This window comes from Phaethon aethereus, assembly GCF_964289735.1.
Source record: "Phaethon aethereus genome assembly, chromosome: 2".
Taxonomy (NCBI): domain Eukaryota; kingdom Metazoa; phylum Chordata; class Aves; order Phaethontiformes; family Phaethontidae; genus Phaethon; species Phaethon aethereus.
Genome location: NC_138582.1, coordinates 110,542,914 through 110,563,986, shown reverse-complemented (window position 1 = coordinate 110,563,986; position 21,073 = coordinate 110,542,914). Strand labels below are relative to the sequence as shown.

Below are 21,073 nucleotides of genomic sequence, written 5' to 3'. Positions count from 1 at the left end.
CCTTAATTTGATGACCTAATTAACACATTTAAAACTAACCAAGCAACATGTCTGAATTGCAGCTTGCTTTTGGGAAAGCTTAGGTATTAGATGAGTTAAGTTTTTGCAGGCAACTGTAACCTGTGTGTTATTGTAATTCAGAATGCACAAGCAAATATTGTTTCCAGGGGACAGTTAAAAGAGAACATGTAATTAAGAATAGATAACTTCACTCATGTATGCTGTAAAATCAAAGTCAGAATTAATCAGAGCCTGAAAAGGACTCTGCATGTAAAGACTTCAAAATTAATTAGGTTTTTCTTAAACTTTTCCATTAAGACAATCTAGCATATTACTTCACTGTTAAAACACTTTAATTGCAAAAAAGTATTAAGGTGCTGATATTAAAATCCCATTGATAGCCATTGGAAAGAAAAAAACGTATTTTGAAATAACTCTGTTCCTGGCTTTCTCAGACACGTGGAAGAATGAAGTTAATGTAAAGATCAACTGTAAAGACGCACAGTAGTCAAAGGAATGAGAAGTTCAGATATATATTTAGACGTTATTTATCTCCCCATGTGTAATTTTTTTAAAAGATTGTTTTTAAATTCAAAATAGGGGAACATACTGGTTTTTAATCATGTTTGCCATTAAAAGGGCAGTATGTACCAACAGATAACCAGACACTTTCTACAGTTTCTAGAATTCCTATATACATTACCTAGTGTAGAAAAGATGTGATAAATTCTACACTTGGAATGAATTTCCTTGTATGTGGAAGGTGGCATTATCAATCTGATAGGACTGTGGTTTGAGAATCAGCATACTTAGATTCAGTCCTTTGTGTTAGCATTTCCCAATGATGTAATTTTGGGGCAGGTTATTTCTCTTTCTCACTTGTGCGGGTTTTTCTTGGTTTGGTTTTTTTTCCGCTCATCTGTACAGTAGGAATAATGATGCTCTTTTTCATGAGACTCAAAGCCTTTACAAACATTACAAGCAGAAGAGCTATTTGAAAAAATGAGAAGAAAAATTGCAAAAAACCCCAAAATCTCTTTTCATTCCAAAAGTTTAATGAGAACATTTGATCAATGTAAAATCAGACCCTCATTCATCATCTACCACACTGGAAACATGCTAAATGTTGATGAGCTAATGTTTTAATTCAAAAACTTATTTTTAAAAAGCAAACTATTCAAGAAAATTATGAAACTGTTCCTTGGTTTCCTGTAATGCCACAATTTTTCCTGGAAGGGAGGATGATCTTTCAAAAACTGCTAACCACCTCCAGTTACTGCCTCATAATAATGCTTGTTTTTGTGATGTAGTTGTATGAATGTGTAATATGCTCATACTGCCCGTAGAAGTACAAGAGGAAAAGCAGACTCCCAAAGACCTTTGTGCATTTCCCTGTGCATGTGACTGGAGAAGGGGGGCCTAATAAGGGCTTTGCCTGCCCTGGATAATCTGCTGGAGAAAGCAGGGGCTTTGCAATCAACTCTATGTCATATCTTGGGTATAAGAATGGTGGCCAGTTACCCCAAAGTGTCTGAGAATTTAATTTCCAAGCAGGACGACTCATCTTTTATGGAATGTAACCTTAAAAATGCAAAAAGATATAAAGCAATTCAGACCTAATCCTGAGGTGGAGGAGAAGCAGTGGAGCATCTCCTTCTACAATGGATTCCTTGGTCGTCGTCTTAAGCAGACTCCCCCTGCAAGCTACCGTTACTTCAGTAGAGCTGACCATTTGGGGTATCTTAGTCTTTTTTTGTCCAGGGGCAAAAGTGTGGTTTGTTGGGCAATGTGTTCATGTTTTGTGCCTGAAAGCAATGGAAGAGCATTGTACCTCTGCTGGGGAGATTAAAGGATGATTATCTCCTCTCAGGCCTGGCTGGCCATTCTGAAAGAGTGTAGTAGTATTCTTTTGTCACAAGCTGAAGCCATGGGAAGTCTTGCACTTGCAGAACAAAGTGGTGAACAAGGATGAGGAAAGCCAAAATACAAAAATGAATGTGAATAGTAACAAGACATGGCAGCTCAGTTTCTTACTGCTTTGTTTGCTCTGTAACAGTGTTTCGTGTGGTTCATATGGGGAAAATAAATAGTTATTTTTGATTAAGTGGAGTGAAACCCCGAGATACTTCTTGTTCTTTGTATGCTATAATTTGCCTTAATAACTAGTATGACAACACTTATCTTTATGATAGTAGGTGTATGGTTCCAGTAGTAACTGACCCTAGAGAATAATTATTGCCAGTCCTCTTATGACAACTCTCATGGACAATATATATTCCAGGTGGTATTTTATTGATACAGCTTAGTTCTTGTTTATGGCTACTACCTTTCTCAAACATCATTATATTCATTTTGCCAGTACACTCAAGCTTCTTTACAGTGCAAGTTTTAGTCAGCTTTACATGCCTGCCTTAGAAATTAATTGTTGACATTGACCCTTTTCACTCAGGGGCAAGAGCTGTGATGATTTTTTGTAGTTTTAGTATGGTGGGGTTTTGAGTTTTAGTCTCCTTCCCAGTATGCTGTATTTTAATATGAGACAAAGCAGGGCAAATTGTAGGCCCAAAATCCATTAGCAGAAGTAGGTGTTTGGTATCAGTCATACTTAATAACCGTGTCTTCAAAGTTTCATCTTAGGTTAGACGGCTAATAATTATCTTGGCTAAACAAGTCTTTTAGCAGAAGCAATAACAACTTACTGGAACTCCTCAAGTATTTTACTGAGGCATGGGTAATCTTCTAAGTATGTTTACTTCTAGCTAACTTTACAAAAACATGGAAGATGCTACTGTTTCCTAAATACAATTTGTGTTGATATTAGTAGAAGTACTTAAAAGTGTTGATGTAGTTTTGTAGTTCTTCATTTTTTCAGTAGAACTCTTGGCTGTACCACTTGCATATACTTACGTACTTAGCTGTTCATCTGGCACTATGCATTTTATTTTACTGGAACCATAGTCTTTCTTTGAATCTCATCTTGCAAATTTTTAAGTACATGTATCAATATATAGCTTTTACATTAACTCATTTATCACATCTGCATTCCCCAATCACCTAATCCCTTGTTTAGATTAAATTTTCTTGTGTCTGTATTTGCTCTATTTTATATGATATGTTTTCAATATGCTTTTAGGTTCAGAAGGAACTAGTAGGTGCTCTAAAACACAGAGGAAAACATAACGTGCTATTTGTTACTACTTTTGTTTTATATCTGCCACTGCTATTTCAGAGCACTACAAATATAACTGCATTTCTCAGATTCATGCTCAGGCTAACTGAGCTACATGGCTTTCTGAAATTCTTAACTATGCCTCTCCTTTTCAAACTCACTCCCGTTTTCCCCATTTTCATGTTTCTCAATTTCTTTGTCGTTGCTTGTCAACCTCAACAGTTTGTTTCCTCCTTCTATCTGCTCTGATTTTTTTTTTTTTCCTCTTCACACAGTCTTTGAATTTGGTTTTTTTTCCAGCAGTTTGGATGACCATCATCAAACACATTTTGCAGATTAGAAAGCTCTGCTGGACAGAAGTTGGGAGTTTCAGCCTGGTCTCAATCACTTGAATTACTTGTCAGGCAGTATGTTACTGATCACAGAGAAGGGAGATGTGTTGAATCTCAGTCTAACTGAGCACAGCCCACAGATTCAGGGCTCTGTAAGAAGTTAACTGCAACAATAAATAAAAGGAGAAATGGCTACAGGAGAGAAATCCTGTATTCTGACTTTCTGTTAGAAGAAAACATACCATGCCAGATTGAACAACCAAAAGAGGTGTTACTGCTGCACCTTGATGACCCCAGATCCTGCCAACAGCAAGGCTAAAGATGTATTCTGAGCAGGAATGTGCACATAAAGCACACATATACACTACATATATACATGACTGGCCATGCAGATCACAGCATTCTGTGTGCTCACACACACACAGACAGCACCAGTGCCCTCACCTTGCTTCCTACTCTGGCTGAGCAGGATGGAGACCCACTCGAAGGAGTATATGTGCAGGGGGGATCCCTCCAGCAGCAGGGCTCAGGTACTCAGTCTGCCCAGTAGCTGGCCTTTGATCCCAATCTCCCCCATTTCTGTCACTTGGACATAAAATCCCTGAGGCAGCAGTTACACTCCAGTTACTGGTACAGACCATTGCATGTACACATGACCAGAGCTGGCCAGGACTTTCCAGGTCCCCACTGCTGAACCCCCTGTGCTCTCACCCCTAGCATCTCCCAGGTGCTCTCACATTCAGAGTTGACCCTTATAGACCCACTCACCACTGCTTGCTCCTAGGCTGCTTCACCTGCTTGCTAGCTAGTCCAGCTTGACCTTCATTAGCCACCACGCACTCACACCTGCACTTGCTCCAGTGGCTGGCACCACAGACACTGGGGCCCTCCAAACTGTGATCTGACCTCACCTTCTGGCACCCATACCCCCATACACACATGTGCACACAGGATTGAGATCCTCTTGTCCAGGAAAGAGTTAGAAAAGAATCTAATAAGAAGACAGGACAGACTGCGCTGATCAGATGTAGGACATAACCAGGCAAGTGTACTGACCAGACACTTATGCCTCTTTTTTTCCCCTCATTTTTTCTTTCTCCAAATCACCTAATGCTCTCCCTTTTCCTGCCTTTGGTTCTGCCCCTAAACATCCCATAAGTCCTGTGTGATCCTGAGATATGTTTCCCATGCATTCCATAATGTGTTCCACCCCTAGGCAGCAAACCTCTTAGTCTGAAGGTGTTGGGGAGAGCTCCTCCCAGTGACTCATGGTGATGGGCTCCATGCCAGACACTGGGGCTGAGGCTGTGCCCCAGAGAGCTTGTTTGTTGCTTGGAAAGGCCTTGATTTGGGTCCCTCTCTGGGCTCGTGCAGATGGGCCTTTGATGGACTGATGGCTCCTGTAATGGACCTGGGAGCATCCTGGCAGGGCATTATCTGGGCTTCTCCCCTGCCATTGCATTTCTGAGCTCCTCTGTGGGTGTGCAGATGGGCTTTTTCCACAGAACCTGACACTTTCCCCGTATTCTCATCCCCTCAGTAAATAGTCTAAATGAATACAGCGCTGCTATTGAAACAGATACCAATGAAAGAGAGTGCATGCCAACCAGGACAACCTCCAAGGTACCCATCTAACGTTACTAATTTCACAGCTCATCTATTATGTGAAAAAGATGTGAAAATGATTTACAATAAGTTGCCAGGACACAGTCATTCCCCGTTGAAAGTATTGGAGAGAAAACATGAAAAAGGGACACGGAGCAGATGTTTCTGCTGATATTTTTATGGCAGTTAAAAAAGTTGAATTCTGTTGGCATTGCGAATTGCTTAGCGATTAATGGAAATGACAAAGATGATGCATTGGTTCTAAATGGTGTCATGTTGCTAGAGGACATTTTGATTGAGATAATGTAAATGCTGATATGAACATTTGTTTTAGTAATGTTTTAGTTCTTTTCTGTTGCTGGAAAAAAGTGCTCAGCTCCTCTGGAAAACCCACTATTTGGTTAGGTGTCTGTAAGTCTGTCTATAGTAATTGTTTTGTAGGAAAGTTACTGTTTGTTTGTGTGGTTTGTTTTGTGGTGGTGGTTTTTCATTTCAAACATAAGCTTTTAATGTAAGGTTTTATGAAATCTTATTTGACCAGTAATTTTTTTTAATAACTTGAGGAAGCTTTACTCAAGTAAAACTTGTATTGAGTAAGTACAGTCAAGGAAGTTACCATATTTTCCTTCATAGGATTGCTGGTTATGATAAGGGAACTGGGGCGGGGAGGAGGGGGAAAACGGACAGGAAACAGGGACAGTTGCAACTGTCGAGGCCTGTAAAAATAAAACTTAATTACAGTCCTATAAATGAGCATGGAAGTAATGCATTTTGAGATTAGTAATATCCATGAATAAACAAAACCTGACATTATAATCTCTTTTAAAGCTGTATAATGAGCATCTCTCTTTGTGCAGCTGAGCATTATTTAACATTGATGAGGAAGTTCAGGTTTTAAGATAGATCAAATGTTGTGATATCCAGGGCAGGAAAGAACCGGCATGAACTTGGTGGGGAAAACAACTTGGGTTTAATCTGGGGTTTTGGTATTTGTAGCTGCTTATAGACATCTTGTATTACAATAAGATACCAGATATTTCTGTAACTTTAACCTAAATTTACTGGAGTTGTTTCCCCTGCTTTGGCCCTTGTATAATTCGCTAAGGTTTTCATTTGTGTATCTTGGTGTGCTTTAGAGTGCAACCAAGCATTTGTATTGCACAGCTGGGAAAGTGTAAATCCAGACTTGTACCTTCTCTTCTCTTTTCCACTCCCCTGGCAATGCAAAGTAAGTGGGAGTGGGAGTAGAAATCATACTTTTTCTTTAGGGGTATGGATTTTTCAAACTTATTTTTTATACCAACCTTGAAACCTTTTGCATGGGAAATAGGGAGAGGAGGAAAGAAGGGGGCAAGGTGATATTGGCACTGTTCCTGTAGTCTCACAGCTGGAGAAGACTCAAATAAGTTCCAGGCAGCTCTGAAGCTTTCTGTGGCTGGGACCAATGTAAGACCAGCACAAGCATAATGAATATCTGAGTTTCTTTGACTATCTTCCCCCTCAGATGCAGTGCTCAGTAATCAGCTACACAAATGTGCCAAACCATCCAGATTTAAAATGAAAGTGTGCCTTACATGGAGATGTATGGCATGACTTGCGTTTCTCCCTTTCAAATGTTTTTATCCTGAACAGTGTTTATTTCAGCCACAAAGAACCACGCTAGAACGCAGGGCTGTTTTTTTAAGGTGTTTGTGTATCCTTGAATGACTTAATTCTCAAAAGCACCTTGTTAAAAATTGGTGTCTAATTATACTTCTTTCTTGTGATGTCTGTAGGCTGACGCTGTTACAAGGACGCTAATTGACTAATCTTTGGCTTCTAATTTAAAATCACTGTTAGATTTGTTTAAAAATCCATCTTTGATCAGCCTTTTGGATCTAAATTAATTTTTCTCTGCCTGCCCCCAGCCCAAAGCAAAGAAAGAATGAAGTTGAGAGAAACAGAAACATCTTTATTTTTGCCATAAATGGCATGTTTTTCTTCTGTATTCATAGCAAATCCCCATGCTGCACTATGGCATGGTAACTCAAATTACAGCTTTCACCCCATGGCAGTAATTTTCTTTATTATCCCAGTGGCAAATAAACTTCTGCTCTCTTTCTTACTCTAATGACAACCCCTCTACTGTCTTCCCTTTTTTACCACAATGGTAATTGTCTTGTTTATCACTGATACAAACGAGCTTAGAGTCAACTTGACACAAATTTGGCAAATTTCCACATATATTATTATTTTTATTTTTCTTTGCTTTTTAATTTCCTTTCTCTTTCTACAGGGCATATTTGAATATTGCACTAATAATGAGAATCCTTTGTAAGTTCATTAGCTCACAGTAGGAGGCAGAGGGAGCATGTGAGGCAAATATATCAGCTGGGAAGGTGGCAATCCATAACTTCAGAGCTTTAAGAAGGCTAAAGCTAAGATCAATAGAAGCAGGAAGAAGGCTTGTGCTTAGTCACAAAGGAGCTTTGCTGATGGAAAGTTTTAGTGGCATGACAGCCAATGCAGCAGTGGACAGAAATGTACACTAGTCCAGCCATAAAGCACTAAAATTCCTTCTGTTGGTTTACCTTCCCAATTAATTTAAAAAATGGTGTGTATGTGTGTATTTATACAATATTTGAATTATCTATATATTTATATAGGTAATATTATGATTACATAAAAGGATTAAAGAATGGTCTTTGTTTTGGAAGTTATTTTTAAGATTTTGAGATGCAGAGCAACTGAGCATTCGGAAGGACCATGCTTAGGAAGGTTAACCAGCTGCATAAGTAGAGGTTGAGAAAAACTGCTGGGTTTTGGGGAGTGGGGGTTATTCTGTAGAAGTGGGCTTTATTACTGGCATACTTACCTTGTAGTTCATTACATATGCTTCTGTGAACAAGAAAATGCTATTTTGGGTTGTCAGGATATGCTGACCATCATCCAAAAATTGGAGACTACAGAGCAGAGCAAGAAGAATAATTTAGCACCACCGGACTTGTGGCTAAGATGAAAAAACTTGGCCTTTTTGATGTAAAGAAGAGATTCATATCTGCAAATAGACAAAAGATGGCTGCAAGGAGGAGTACAATAAGTTGTTCTCCAAATTCATGGTGGGTAGAAAGAGAAATGAGGATTCTAAACTGCAGCAGAGAAGCTTCACAGTGTAGAGGGAATGGGAGAAATGCTGATGCTGAAGGGCTGGTGGAGCTCTACGCTGCCTCGGCATGTTGAGGAATTACATTATGGGAGATTTTTAATTGGATGTCCTGGTTTCAACCAGGGTAGAGCTGGTTTTCTTCACAGAAGCCAGTGTGAGACTGTGTTTTGGATTTGGGATGAGAAACTGTTGATAATGTGCTGATGTTTTGGGTTGTTGCTGAGCAGTCAAGGACAGTCCAGCTTCTTGTGCCGGCCTGCTAGCAAGCAGGCTGGGGGTGCACGGGGAGCTGGGAGGGAACACAGCCGGGACAGCTGACCCAGACTGGCCAAAGAGATGTTCCCTACCATATGACGTCATGCCCAGTACATAAACTGGAGTTGGCCGGGGGGCGGAAATCGCTGCTCGGGGACGGGCTGTCGATCACCGGGTGGTGAGCAATTGCTGTATTGGGCATCACTTGTTCTTGTACATTGCTTTGTTGGTATTATCATTATTGTTCCCTTCTTTCTTTCTGTCCTATTAAACCGTGTTTATCTCAACCCACGAGGTTTTTTTTTCCTAATTCTCTCCCCCACCCCACTGTGGGAGGGGGAGTGAGCGAGTGGCTGCGTGGTGCTTAGTTGCCGGCTGGGGCTAAACCACGACACTGGAGTATGTCAGCAGTGATACATAGATGTAACTGAGATTTTTGTGACTGAGGCGGATTAGGTTATCTTTATGGTTCACCTCAGCCATGTGATTCTGTTCCTAGACTAATTATAATCAGGAAAAAGATTCTGCTTTTTTTTTTCTGGCACTTATTGCTCCAAATATAATTTGAGCAATTGAACAACCTTTTCCTGTAAATCTTGTAGAATGATGTTGTACTTATTTAATGTGATGTTAAGACTGGCAGAACTAAATCCTTAGGCTTAAGTTAACTTGCATTTGAACTGCTGTGAGTAAAATAGCTGTGCTGTGTCTGATAGACTCTTACTAATCTCAGGTGGCCACAGTGAAAGGATCAAGAATTCATGTGTTTGTCCTGGCCAACTGTGACTGCAAACCAAGGGCCCCTACAATGACTGTATCCCAGAAAAAAACAATTAAATCTCAGTTTTACTCTGAAGGTGTGTGAAGATGCCAGGAATTGTGCTTACTTGTGCTTTTGGGACTGCAATAGCTCAATTCAACTTCTGGCTGTGGAGGTAGCCTCACCGTGGCTGTGAAGTAGTGCTTGGTCTTGGTTTTACTACAACTGGAAAAATGATTGGCTAAAGCACATGCCGTGTGATGTACAACCATGATTTGGTGGACTTGTTCATGATACCTTCCAATATTCTCAAATTCTCTTATTTACAGTGAAATTTTACAATTGATTAATTGCATTTGTATGTGAAAATTGTGCTTTTGCTGGGTGGATGTTCATAAGTAGCAACATCTCTTTAAAAACAGGAGAAAATAATAGATACAACAGGAGCATGCAAATTGTAGTACAGAGCTTTACCGGTTTTCGTTTACTCAAATTTTTAGTTATACGTAAAGCCAGGAAATGCGTGTTTTATGATTTCCATTGTTATTAATAATTAGGCAATACTGCATTGGCAAATGTAGGTCACATTTGGACACTTCCTTATTTCCTGGGTTTTCCTGAATGTAAGTCATTTGATTGTAACTGAATGTAGAACAACTGAATCTAGAATTGTTGTATTTCTTCAGAAAATTTCTGAAACTTCTTTAGCATTGCAGTAGATCCATTAAAAAAAAAAATCTTCCCCAAAATAACTTCAAATCTCCAGATGAATCTTTTTATATACATATCACTTTTAAGATATGCATAAAGCTGCAGCTCATCAAGAAACTCAGTTTTCTTCCTGGACGTGAACCTCATTGCAGTTACTGACATATTCAGGCACAGTTTCCAAGTACACTTAGGGCACAGAAACTCAGCATTGCAGCTAGCTGAGTATGCTTGCACCTTCCTCCTGCTCTGTTGTGTCATGGTGAGCACATTGAGCAGCTGTGGCTGGCTGCTTCCTAGGTTGTGAGGGCTAGGAGCCTTGAAGGTCTTACAGCTTTATCTTATTAGACCTTTATCTTTTCTTTAAAGTGCTGCTTCCTGTGCTTTTCTCATCAGGATAACCTAATTCTCCAGGAGCATCTCAGTTGCAAGTACCTGAAATTTAGCTGTGTGCTTGTGGTGAGCAACTCTTGTCTGAAGATCCACCTTCTGGTCATGCAGAAATTGCTGTCTCTAGAAGTGCATCAGAAGTTTAGTTTGAAGAATGATTGTTGGTGTTGCAAGACAGTTTTGTCTAGTTTACTTTTGTTCACCACCACCACCTTCTTTTGTTTAGGGGAGGTGTTATTTTATCAAATATTTTGAAGATAGTTTTAAATTGAGAAGGATTTTTGGAAGGGGTGGTTGGCTGTATGCAGAAACTAAAATAGATTTCTAGCAATACTTCCATCTCATTGTCATATCTGAAAAGTTTACTTCACTTTTAAAATGTGAGATGTAAAAGTAAAATTCTTGTTCACACTTACTTTTGGTTGACTTTAACAACACTCGTGTACTTATTCTAACTATAACTGGAAACTGAATTATTTACTTAATTTTACTTTTTCTGTTCTTAGACTTTCATAGAATCATAGAATCTTTGGGTCGAAAGGGATCTTTAAAGGTCATCTAGCCCATCCCCCTGCAATGAGCAGGGACATCTTCAACTGGTCAGGTTGCTCAGAGCCCCAACCTTCAATGTTGCCAGGGATGGGGCATCTATCACCTCACTGGGCAACATGTTCCAGTGTTTCACCACCCTCATTGTGAAAAATTTCTTCTTTACATCTAGTCTAAATCTACCCTCTTTTAGTTTAAAACCATTACCCCTTGTCCTATCACAACAGGCCACGCTAAAAAGTCTGTCCCCATCGTTCTTATAAGCTCCTTGTAAGTACTGGAAGGCTGCAATAAGGTCTCCCTGGAGCCTTCTCTTATCCAGGCTGAACAACCTCAGCCTGTCCTCATAAGAGAGATGTTTCATCCCTCTGATCATTTTTGTGGCCCTCTGGACCCTTTCCAACAGGTCCATGTCTTTCCTGTGCTGAGGGCTCCAGAGCTGGAAACAGTACTCCAGGTGGGGACTCAACAGAGTGGAGTAGAGGGACAGAATCACAGAATCATTAAGGTTGGAAAAGACCTCCAAGATCATCAACGCAACACCACCATGCCCACAAACCATGTCCTGAAGTGCCACGTCTACATGATTTTTGAACACTTCCAGTGATCGTGACTCCACCACTTCCCTGGGCAGCCGGTTCCAATGCTTGACCACTCTCTCAGTAAAGAATTTTTTCCTAATATCTAGTCTAAACCCCCCCTGGTGCAACTTGAGGCCATTTCCTCTCATTCTATCTTACTTGGGAGAAGAGACCAACTCCCTTGTTGCCACAACCCCCTTTCAGGTAGTTGTAGAAAGCGATGAGGTCTCCCCTCAGCCTCCTCTTCTCCAGACTAAACAACCCCAGTTCCCTCAGCTGCTTCTCATAAGACTTGTGCTCCAGACCCTTCACCAGCTTTGTTACCCTTCTTTGGACATGCTCCAGCACCTCAACATCCTTCTTGTAGTGAGGGGCCCAAAACTGAACACAGGATTTGAGGTGCGGCCTTGCCAGTGCTGAATACAGGGGCACAATCACTTCCCTACTCCTGCTGGCCACACTATTTCTGATACAGGCCAGGACGCTGTTGGCCTTTTTGGCCATCTGGGCACACCGTCGGCTCACGTCCATCCGGCTGTCCACCAGCACCCTCAGGTTCTTTTCTGCTGGGCAGCTCTCCAGCCACTCTTTCCTCAGCCTGTAGCATTGCATGGGTTTGTTGTGACCCAAGTGCAGGACCCAGCACTTGGCCTTATTAAACCTCATACAGTTGACCTCTGCCCATCGATCCAGCCTGTTCAGATCCCTCTGCAGAGCCTTCCTACCCTCGAGCAGATCACCACTCCTGCCCAAATCACCTCCCTCAAGCTGCTGCCCCGACCCAGGTGCCAGACCCTGCACTTGGCCTTGCTGAACCTCATGAGGTTCACATGGGCACATGCCTCGAACTTGTCCAGGTCCCTCTGGATGGCATCCCATCCCTCAGGCGTGTCAACCACACCACTCAGCTTGGTGTCATCAGCAAACTTGCTGAGGGTGCACTAGATCCCACTGTCTATGTCATTGATGAAGATGTTAAACAGTACTGGTCCCAACATGGACTCCAGAGGGACACCACTCGTCACCGATCCCCATCTGGGCATTGAGCCATGCTTTATAAGGATGAGTTTCATACTACAGAATTTTTATATCCAAACTTTAAAAAACTGACAGATGTAAGGTTTGGTTCTGACCATTATAGCAGTAGTTCTACTTCTACTTCTTGTAGAAGTCGTGTTGTAGATGTAGAAGAACACCAAAGTCGTGTTGCATCATGTTGGTTTTTTGGGAGGCTTTTAAAAAAATTTTTAATATACATATAGTAGAGCAAAGCAGCAGCTTCATGTGTTCTTACTGTCAGAATACAGTTCTCGAATTCAGAAGGGGTTTTGTATCTTGCTTTGAGTCATGGTGAGACTTCTTGTTCACTTAACCTGTTTTTAAGCATTTGTATCAGACAGTTTCTCCACCATATAGCATTGGAATGAATAAGTGTTGGGATAGGTTTGTTGTTGTACTGCACAGAGAGAAACTTAAGCTGACAGAGCAGAAGCTTACAGTGTATGTGTGTCTATACATAAAAAATTATTTTTTAACATTTTCAGGTTTGCACTTGATCTTCTGAATATATATTGTAATAAAGCAACAAATAAAGCACGTTCTTTTCTTTTAAAATAAACTGCAAGTATGCCATTTCAAAGTGTAACTATTTCTTCAGTAAGTTTTGGGGGTTTTTCCCTCCTTCCTTGTCTGTTTATACTTTCAGCCCTTTTGAAGGGGCTCAAGAGTTGAAACGAGCTTGAGTGACATAAACCCAAGCAGCTCACAGTCTATTTAGCTTTCAGAATTTTTCTGGGCAGTTGAACGTGGTGTAGAGGCATAGCTGGAATTTGTGAATCTGATGCACTGCCTACTTATGTCACTTTCACTATCATTTAATTCCATCAGTGTCTCTGAATCTACGCCTTTCCTATGCCCCTGTAAAGCTGAGGAGATTTACTCCTATATTAGCAGCAGTTTAAAGGAGTTTATCCCCTGCAGCAGCCGTGTTCACTGACAGGAACAAAACGTATTGTAACACATTCACTATGTCACATAGTGCAGACTGTCACGCTAGGTCTTCTATTTATAATGAGCTTTGTACTTTTAAAAGTCAGCCCTAAAATTAAAGCTGCCTTTTTATATAGTGATGCAGAAACTGTAGTTCATGAAGGTGCTACTGAAACTCTATGGGAACACCATGTAGGGTAACAGAGTTGCTAAATCCTTTTTGTCATTCAGCTCTTTTGCTTTCTAGAGATAGCCATCAGCTGTGCCAGCTGTGTGGGATAACTCTCTCTTGATCTTTAGGCCAGTCAGAAAGTAAAACAGGCATGAGAACGTCTGCTTCCCTCAGTAAAGAGCCATTTAAATCTAAGAGAAGTTGATTCTTTCCAACTTTTGGCTGTCTGGAGCTGGAAAAAGCTATTCTGTAAACTGGTTTTATGAACCATTTGCTTTTTCTCAAATGTTTAAAATAGAGGATCCTAAAAACTTGGAAATGAATGTTGTCTTCCCCTGTCCATCAACACCTCTTGGGGTTCAGGTAAGCAATTCTGGAAGTGGAAAAGAACCCATGAAGAAATGCAGCAATGAAAATTGTGTTGAGTCTGTGTGGCTACAAGGTTTTTTGTTAGTTTTTCTTTCACTCTAAGCTGCTCTTTCTTAGTCTGCTTCCCTAGTCAAGCTTTTCTAAGGGAAAATTTTCCCCTTAAGCCATGCTCAAGCCCACTGTTGTGAATGTTAGCTTAGTCAATAGTGAACTTCAAAATGCATTTGTAGTTGCTTTTGTCAGCTGATTAAAATGACTGGATTTTCTGCCTAGACTAAGAAGCTTAAAGAAGCTTGATGTTTCACACCAAAAGTGAAAATGATAAATTTTTTTGTGTGTTCTTTTTTCTTTTTTAACTTATTTTTACTTCATGTTAGGACACAGCCAAGCCTTTTCAAATTTTGAAGAATGAAATGGATTTGGTGGTCTCAGTTTGATCTGTGTTATTCACATGATTAAACTTTAAAAAGACTAGAGCATCTTTTTGGTGCTCTTCTCTTTCTGTTTTTTATTCTTTTCATATATAATTTTTACCTGACTCTAAGACCTTGGATCACTGTTCTGAGTAGGTTTTCACCTCTTACTGCTTGTAGACAGTTTTTGATGCAATATGAAAGCATATCAAGTTAAGAGTGAGGAAGCCCTTTGTAGGGTGGGGGTTTTTTCCCCTCTCTTCTCCTCAGAAAGAATATAAGTAACATTTTAGGAAAAAAAAAAAATCATGCTATAAATGGCATATCTGGACATGAGGGCACATGTGAGTTTTACCTTTAGCTTGGAAGATTTTGAAGTTTAGTACTATTGCGAAGTCCCTTAAGAGTATATATATATGTGTGTGTGTGTGTGTATATATATATATATATATATATATATAAAAAAATGTGTTTGGACCAACTACCAAGAAAGCAAATACACATTTTTAGCACTTTACTTCTACTGGCTTGAAAAGCAGAAATCTCTTATCCTTGTTTCTTCGGTCCTTTCATTCTTTTTTTCCCTATCTTCCAGAAGAAATCATCACTAAAAGACCCTTCTTTCTCTCTCTCTGTGTGTCTCTGTGTCTCTTGTCTGTGCCTTCTTCTTTCTATGTAGATATATGCAACCATTTCTCCTTATTTGCATGTGAACACTGTAGACTTTATATCCAAATCTTGCATTTTGCTGACGTGTTCTTTCCTGAATTTGTTAACTTTTTTGCTCCTTTATTGTAACCTTTATCAATTTTCTAATTTAAACTGTTATGATTCTGCCATGGTTTCTTCCTTGTTGTATTCTGTTTTCATTTTCTTCTGTGTTTTAATGTACGCAGGTGACTTCTAAAACAACGTTCCTTAAGTGTTTGTCCTTTCATATATTTTAAGTTTTCTTTGGATTTCTTAATTTCTATTTTTACCTGTTCTCCTTCTGTCTTACATCCTACTGATCTTTTTGTGCAGCATTTCAGAAACCCATTTAGAAGAAGTACTGAGTTATAAGGTGATCCTGTGTTGTCTTCCTTTCTGTGTCATCTCCTACTTCTTTGTCATCTTGGTATCATGCGTTATTCTCCTCACCTTCACAGATGCCTTCTGTGCCTGGTGCTTGCCACTTTTGTTCTGCTGTTTATGTTAGTGGCTACCGTTTGCCATATGAAGTCCACAAAAAAGTCTCTTTCTGTCATCATGTGTCTTCATACTCCAGAACATGATTGTTTGCTGTTTCCTGTTGCACCTTAATTATCAGTTATTTTGTCAGTATACCAACTTCACTTATCCCTTCATTTTGTTTCTGTACTCCAGTTATGTGATTTGTACATTACTGCACCTTGCACAAGAACCTACCCTTTCCTTTTTGTTTATTCCCATTTTTAGGTCTTTAAGTATGCATCTACATATGGACAAAACCTGCCAAAAACCTATCACACACTAAAAAAACACTTTTCACAAGATGAATTTATTTAGAATATCCCACTCTTATGTCTTCATTTGAAGTATTATCTTAATTTCTATTGTTTGGAAGCTTCACAAATGCTGACTTACTGAAAAACAGCCTTTTCTGTGCTGTAATACTAAGTTATAACTACCTATCACGTTCTATTTCTCCCATTCCAGAAGAACAGAAGGAAGGGTGTTGTATCTAAACCGTTTATTTTTCTGTAAAAATATTCAGTAGGGATAAATGAATGTCTGATTAAACAGTGTAACTTGGTTTTGTCTTCCATATAACACTATTTAATGTTTTTTTCTGAATTGTAGTAGTATCTCTGTACAAAGATTGGTTTGTCTTTTTGAAAGGAGCAAACTTAGAGAAAAATGTCATATGGCCCTAATTAAAGATCTGGGTACTACAAAGACAAAACTCCCTTGGTTTTCCGAAAGGGTTTAGAAAATTAAAACACTAATTTTCTAGGAGATTATAAACAGTATTTGTCACCTTCTTGGCTTGACCTGGAATGCATCTGTTAAAATTTGTGACTTGGTATCACAAGTATACATTAACAGAGTTGGTATTTTGTGATTGCATTTAGGTAGCATGTAGAGAGTTAGAGAAATATTTGTGAAGAAAATTGGTTATGAATTCCTTATGAAATCTGCGTGAAGTGACTGAAAGCAGGCATAGAGTCTCCTTGGTAAAGAAAGAATCTCTTGACCTTAGTTTGGGGAGAAAGGGGAAATGGCTTGGAATATTTCACAATTTAACTGAAGTGTCTGCTGCTTGTATAAAGTTGACTCTAGACCCTGTAAAGAACACATAAAGTTTTCCAGGGAATTATTTCTTTTGTAGCGTTGACAAGGAGATTCTCTTTATACATAGGTAACAGTCTAGCTTTTTATTCATGTCATATCAAAATTGGATACATTTTTTAGCTCCGCTTTCCTTCCTGCATCTTGATAGTTGGTTAGAGGCCTTTAAATGTGTGTGTGTGAGATCAGTCACTCATCATCTGAGCCTAGTGAAACAGCTCTTCCTTATGGACATTTGAAATAAAGCCAGTTAGCAAAGAGATGGCTTGCAAAAATTGCCAACAAATTAGGTGGATTTTTAGAGTGGATATGAAATCTGGTTAAACAAACATTTAATTTCTTTTAGCAGCTGATTGATTGACTCCACCAAAAAAGCTGTACCATCTGGTCCTTGAAAAACAAAGAAGCATTACACATTCCTTTTTAAAAAATTTTCATAGAAAAATATTTATATAACTTACCAATTATATACACATACACACCAATTTATATAAATTATGAGTTTTACTTTTTCTGTGCATAAACTGATTAAATTTATTCACGTAAAATACACATAACTTTGTAATAGTCATACATTTCAAAGAAAATATGGGAATTGCTAGAAAAGCTTCTATCTGGAACACATTATTATGTCAGAGCTATTCATCATAACACAATTTGACAAGCAGTTTTATGACTTGAAATAGAAAGCAGTATAGAGAGGTCAAGGAAAAATTGAAACAATACTCCCTGCTAAATCAATTAAACTTCTTCCAGTATATACTATTAAATTTTAAGCCTTGCTGGAACAGAGTATTAGTTATGTACATATGTAATAGAGTAACTACAGAGCTGTGTAGAGACAGGTATTATATGTAGGGAGAAATTTCATTATTTTGAAATGCAATATTATTCTGAGTTGTAATAAAATCTGAAAAAATCTAAAATTTAGAGAGAGAAAACTCATAAGCTTTTTGGTGTATGTCTTGAAAGCAAACTAAAGGGATCAACAGAAGTGTCTCCCATTTATGATGTAAAACTTAAACCAGTGTATAAACAAAGTTCTGAACCAAAGCATTTTCAAAAAAATTCTAAAGATACTTTTGAAAAAGTTTGGTTGTTTCTTCCCTTTCCCCCAAGTTGTTGGAATTCTCTTCCTATTCTGGCTTTCTCTCACATGCCAAAAAATGAAATTGTGTGCCTCAAGCTTTTAATGGCTTCTGTATCTTTTGGAAAGATGCTTTGTTTTCTGTGAATGTCAGTGACATTACTTTAATCTCAAAGGTTAGTAGTACTTGATAGATAAATAAAGTCAATTTATTGTCATTATGGATTTTTTGCTCCAGAATATGAAGATCCTTATTGCTGTGTTTTATTTCATTCCAGCTATTTATGAACTCTCTTGTGAAGCATACAAACATTTGGGCAAAACTTCAAATTACTACTGGATAGATCCAGATGGCAGTGGGGCACTGGGAGCTTTGAAAGTTTACTGCAACATGACAGGTAACTGCATTGTATTTGCTAAATCAATTTTTTTTAATGTAGTTGAGAGAAAGAGTCTGTTCATAATTCATATTTCTTGGCAAAAGAAAAATAGTTGCTAAGAGCTTTTCATGAGAGGAGTCATCAATTTGGCTCTTGTAGTGACCGTTCAGTATAGTCTGAGCAAGGCAGTAGTTAATCCATTTCATAAGCTTTTTGAATCACAGCTATTAATTAGCCTTAATAGGCCTTTGTATCTTCAGTGGTGCATCACTTAAAAAAAAGTAGTATATCTATATATGGCTATTTATCAAAACTATTGTATATCAACATATTTGTAGCTCAGTAACGTCTGTGGTTCATGTGGTACTGTAGAAGGCAGCTTTTTAGAAATGTCAGACTTTTATTTCTGTCCAGGTATTGCTGACTTTCAGACACTTAGCACCATGGGCAGGGAATAGGAATTAATTACAAGAGAAACAAAAAATTTGAGTTTTCTTTTTTGCCTGTTTTATCTTTTTAACTGGTGTTAGAAACACATATCATTTAATTTCTGAGGTCATGTATATAACTGCATTAACTTACTTTGGTTTTGTTGTGTGGTGGGGGTTTTTTTCCTGCTTTTAATACTGGTTTTGCATGAGTAGTTTCCCATCTGGGCTTTCTCACAGAAGATATCCTGTCTTAGTCGTTTGCATTGCCATGCTGGGGCAGAAAAATATGATAATGAAAAAAGGGCAATTTTCTGCACCGGGGGAATATTATTTCTTTGGTCTGTTAATGCATGACAATTGTCTCAGCACTTTTTCCTGATATGAAATACTGGGTAGCCGATACAACAGACATGTCCCTTGACTTTCCCCAAATATCTGCATAATAAGTTTGAATTTCAGTCTTTCTGCATTGGAAATCTGGCATACGTCTGAGTCCTCATACTTCAGCATCAGCAACATGAACGTGCTATCATAAGTTGAAACAGTAACTCTGCCACTTTAGAGATCACAGTTGCTGAAACTCATGTATCTCTTCCTGGAGGCAGAAACCTGTACGTGTCTGGACCTCTGGGATGGGTTTTATCCAACTTGGAGGGGAGAGATTGGTAGGGGTGGAGGGAGGAAGCTGACTTGAAGGGAGATGCATGGCACATGCAGCAGACCCTGGATCAAGTGCTCATAGGTAGACAGCCTGTTGGAGAACAGAAGAGTATGATTGTTTCGTATTACCGTTAATGTCTGCATTTGTATAATAAATGCATACCTAAAAAGGAGCCTGATCTAAGCTCTAAAGGCCATTCTGACAATTCTTCTTGGATAGCTTAGTAAAGCACATCACCTATATACATACTGTGTAGTACCTATACATTGCAGCTGTTACAGCTTTCATTTTCTTTTAATTAGTGGTCATCTTAAGCACTGAACACTGTGGAGGGTAGAGTGCTACATTTTTAGGAGAAAATTCACAACACCCTGAATCTTTTTCTGAATTGATATAGAGCATTATCAGTGATAATACATACTAGAGAAGGGACAGAATGAGGTTACTTGAGGGCTTTACTTTGCTTCATCAACAACACATTTCTGTAGAACTCTGTAGCAATGATGCAGATCTTGTCATATAACAAAAGGCACTATAGCATATTAGAATAAAAGCAGAATTCTCAAATAATTTTAGTATCAAAATTGTGCAGGATTATAGTATTACTACCACTGTATTTGAAAAAGAACTTAAACTAGCTGAATTACAATTAACTTTTTCTTGTGAATGTGAAACTAAGTAATCTACAGATCTAGCTATACTAAATAGTATGTGAAGTATACTGAATGAAAAAACCACTATGCTGTCTGGGCATATTTCTGAGCATAATCCATACCTATCTTTAGTGTGTCTTAGTTTAGTAGACTGGTGAATGTCATGATGAGTCCTGCCCTTCACAGGTGTTGCTGTGTTAACTAAAAATTGATTTGCTTTCAAAGATACTAATTTTATAATATTGCAGTCAGGGTCATAGAAACACATATGTGCATGTGCTCCTCACAGCAATTCATAGTCTCTACAAACCACGACCTTTCTTATTGTCAAAGAAATCCCAGAGCCCCCCCATTCTCTTGTTCTTCTCCAAATAAGCCTTGTATTCACAGTGCTGTCTTTTGATAGTGAAGAGGAACCAAGCTTACATTTTATGTCCTCATAGTGGAATTAAAATGTTTGAGCGATCATATTTAAGTATCTATTCCTGCTGCAGTAAAACAGCTTCTCAAAATCTAGGGCATTGCAATAGATGTTCAGCAGCTTTCCAAATGCTTATCAATAGGGATTATGTAAATTGTAGGAAGTTTTTTTTTAGTTTTATGAAAAACAGTATGTTTTTACAAAAAACAACATGTTTAGAGTTGGAAAGTTGGAACTTTTCAAATTAATGCACTTACAGAAAAATATTCTGTAAAGCTGTGATGTGGCATAATGTTTAACCATTAGACTGCTTTTCAATTTAGCCTGACTTGAGATCTTAAGCCAACAGGGAACTTGTCCAAAGAGTTCTGTCATCTTAAGGCCAAGATCTTACCCTCTTTCAGAGGCAGGTCCACAATGCAAAGTTAAACTCTGCATTTTATCAGGTTTTTCCAAAGATGAAGGATTCCTATCTCAGTATCCAGTTTAAGGTCTTTCCTTTCCTTTCTAATTTTCTCCAATTGTCATTAGAGAAATAGCTGTAATGGAAAGAACTGCTTTTTTAAGATAGCTCTTGGAAGATGTAAACTTTGAGTATATTACAGCTTCACCCCATGCTCTGCATGATATTTCTGAATTACTAGGCTTGATTCACTTTCACAGAATCACAGAATCACTAGGTTGGAAAGGACC

The 21,073-nt window shown here is 38.7% G+C and overlaps 1 protein-coding gene across 1 annotated transcript in view; it reads left to right on the top strand.

The window, feature by feature from the left end:
- CNTNAP2 (contactin associated protein 2) overlaps positions 1-21,073 on the top strand; it is a gene marked incomplete at its 3' end in the record, with an annotated part of 1,307,043 nt that overhangs the window by 845,693 nt on the left and 440,277 nt on the right. Inside the window, exon 12 of the mRNA XM_081996846.1 lies at positions 18,113-18,232. Coding sequence (XP_081852972.1) covers positions 18,113-18,232 — 120 coding nt within the window. The remainder of the gene's footprint in view (positions 1-18,112; positions 18,233-21,073) is intronic.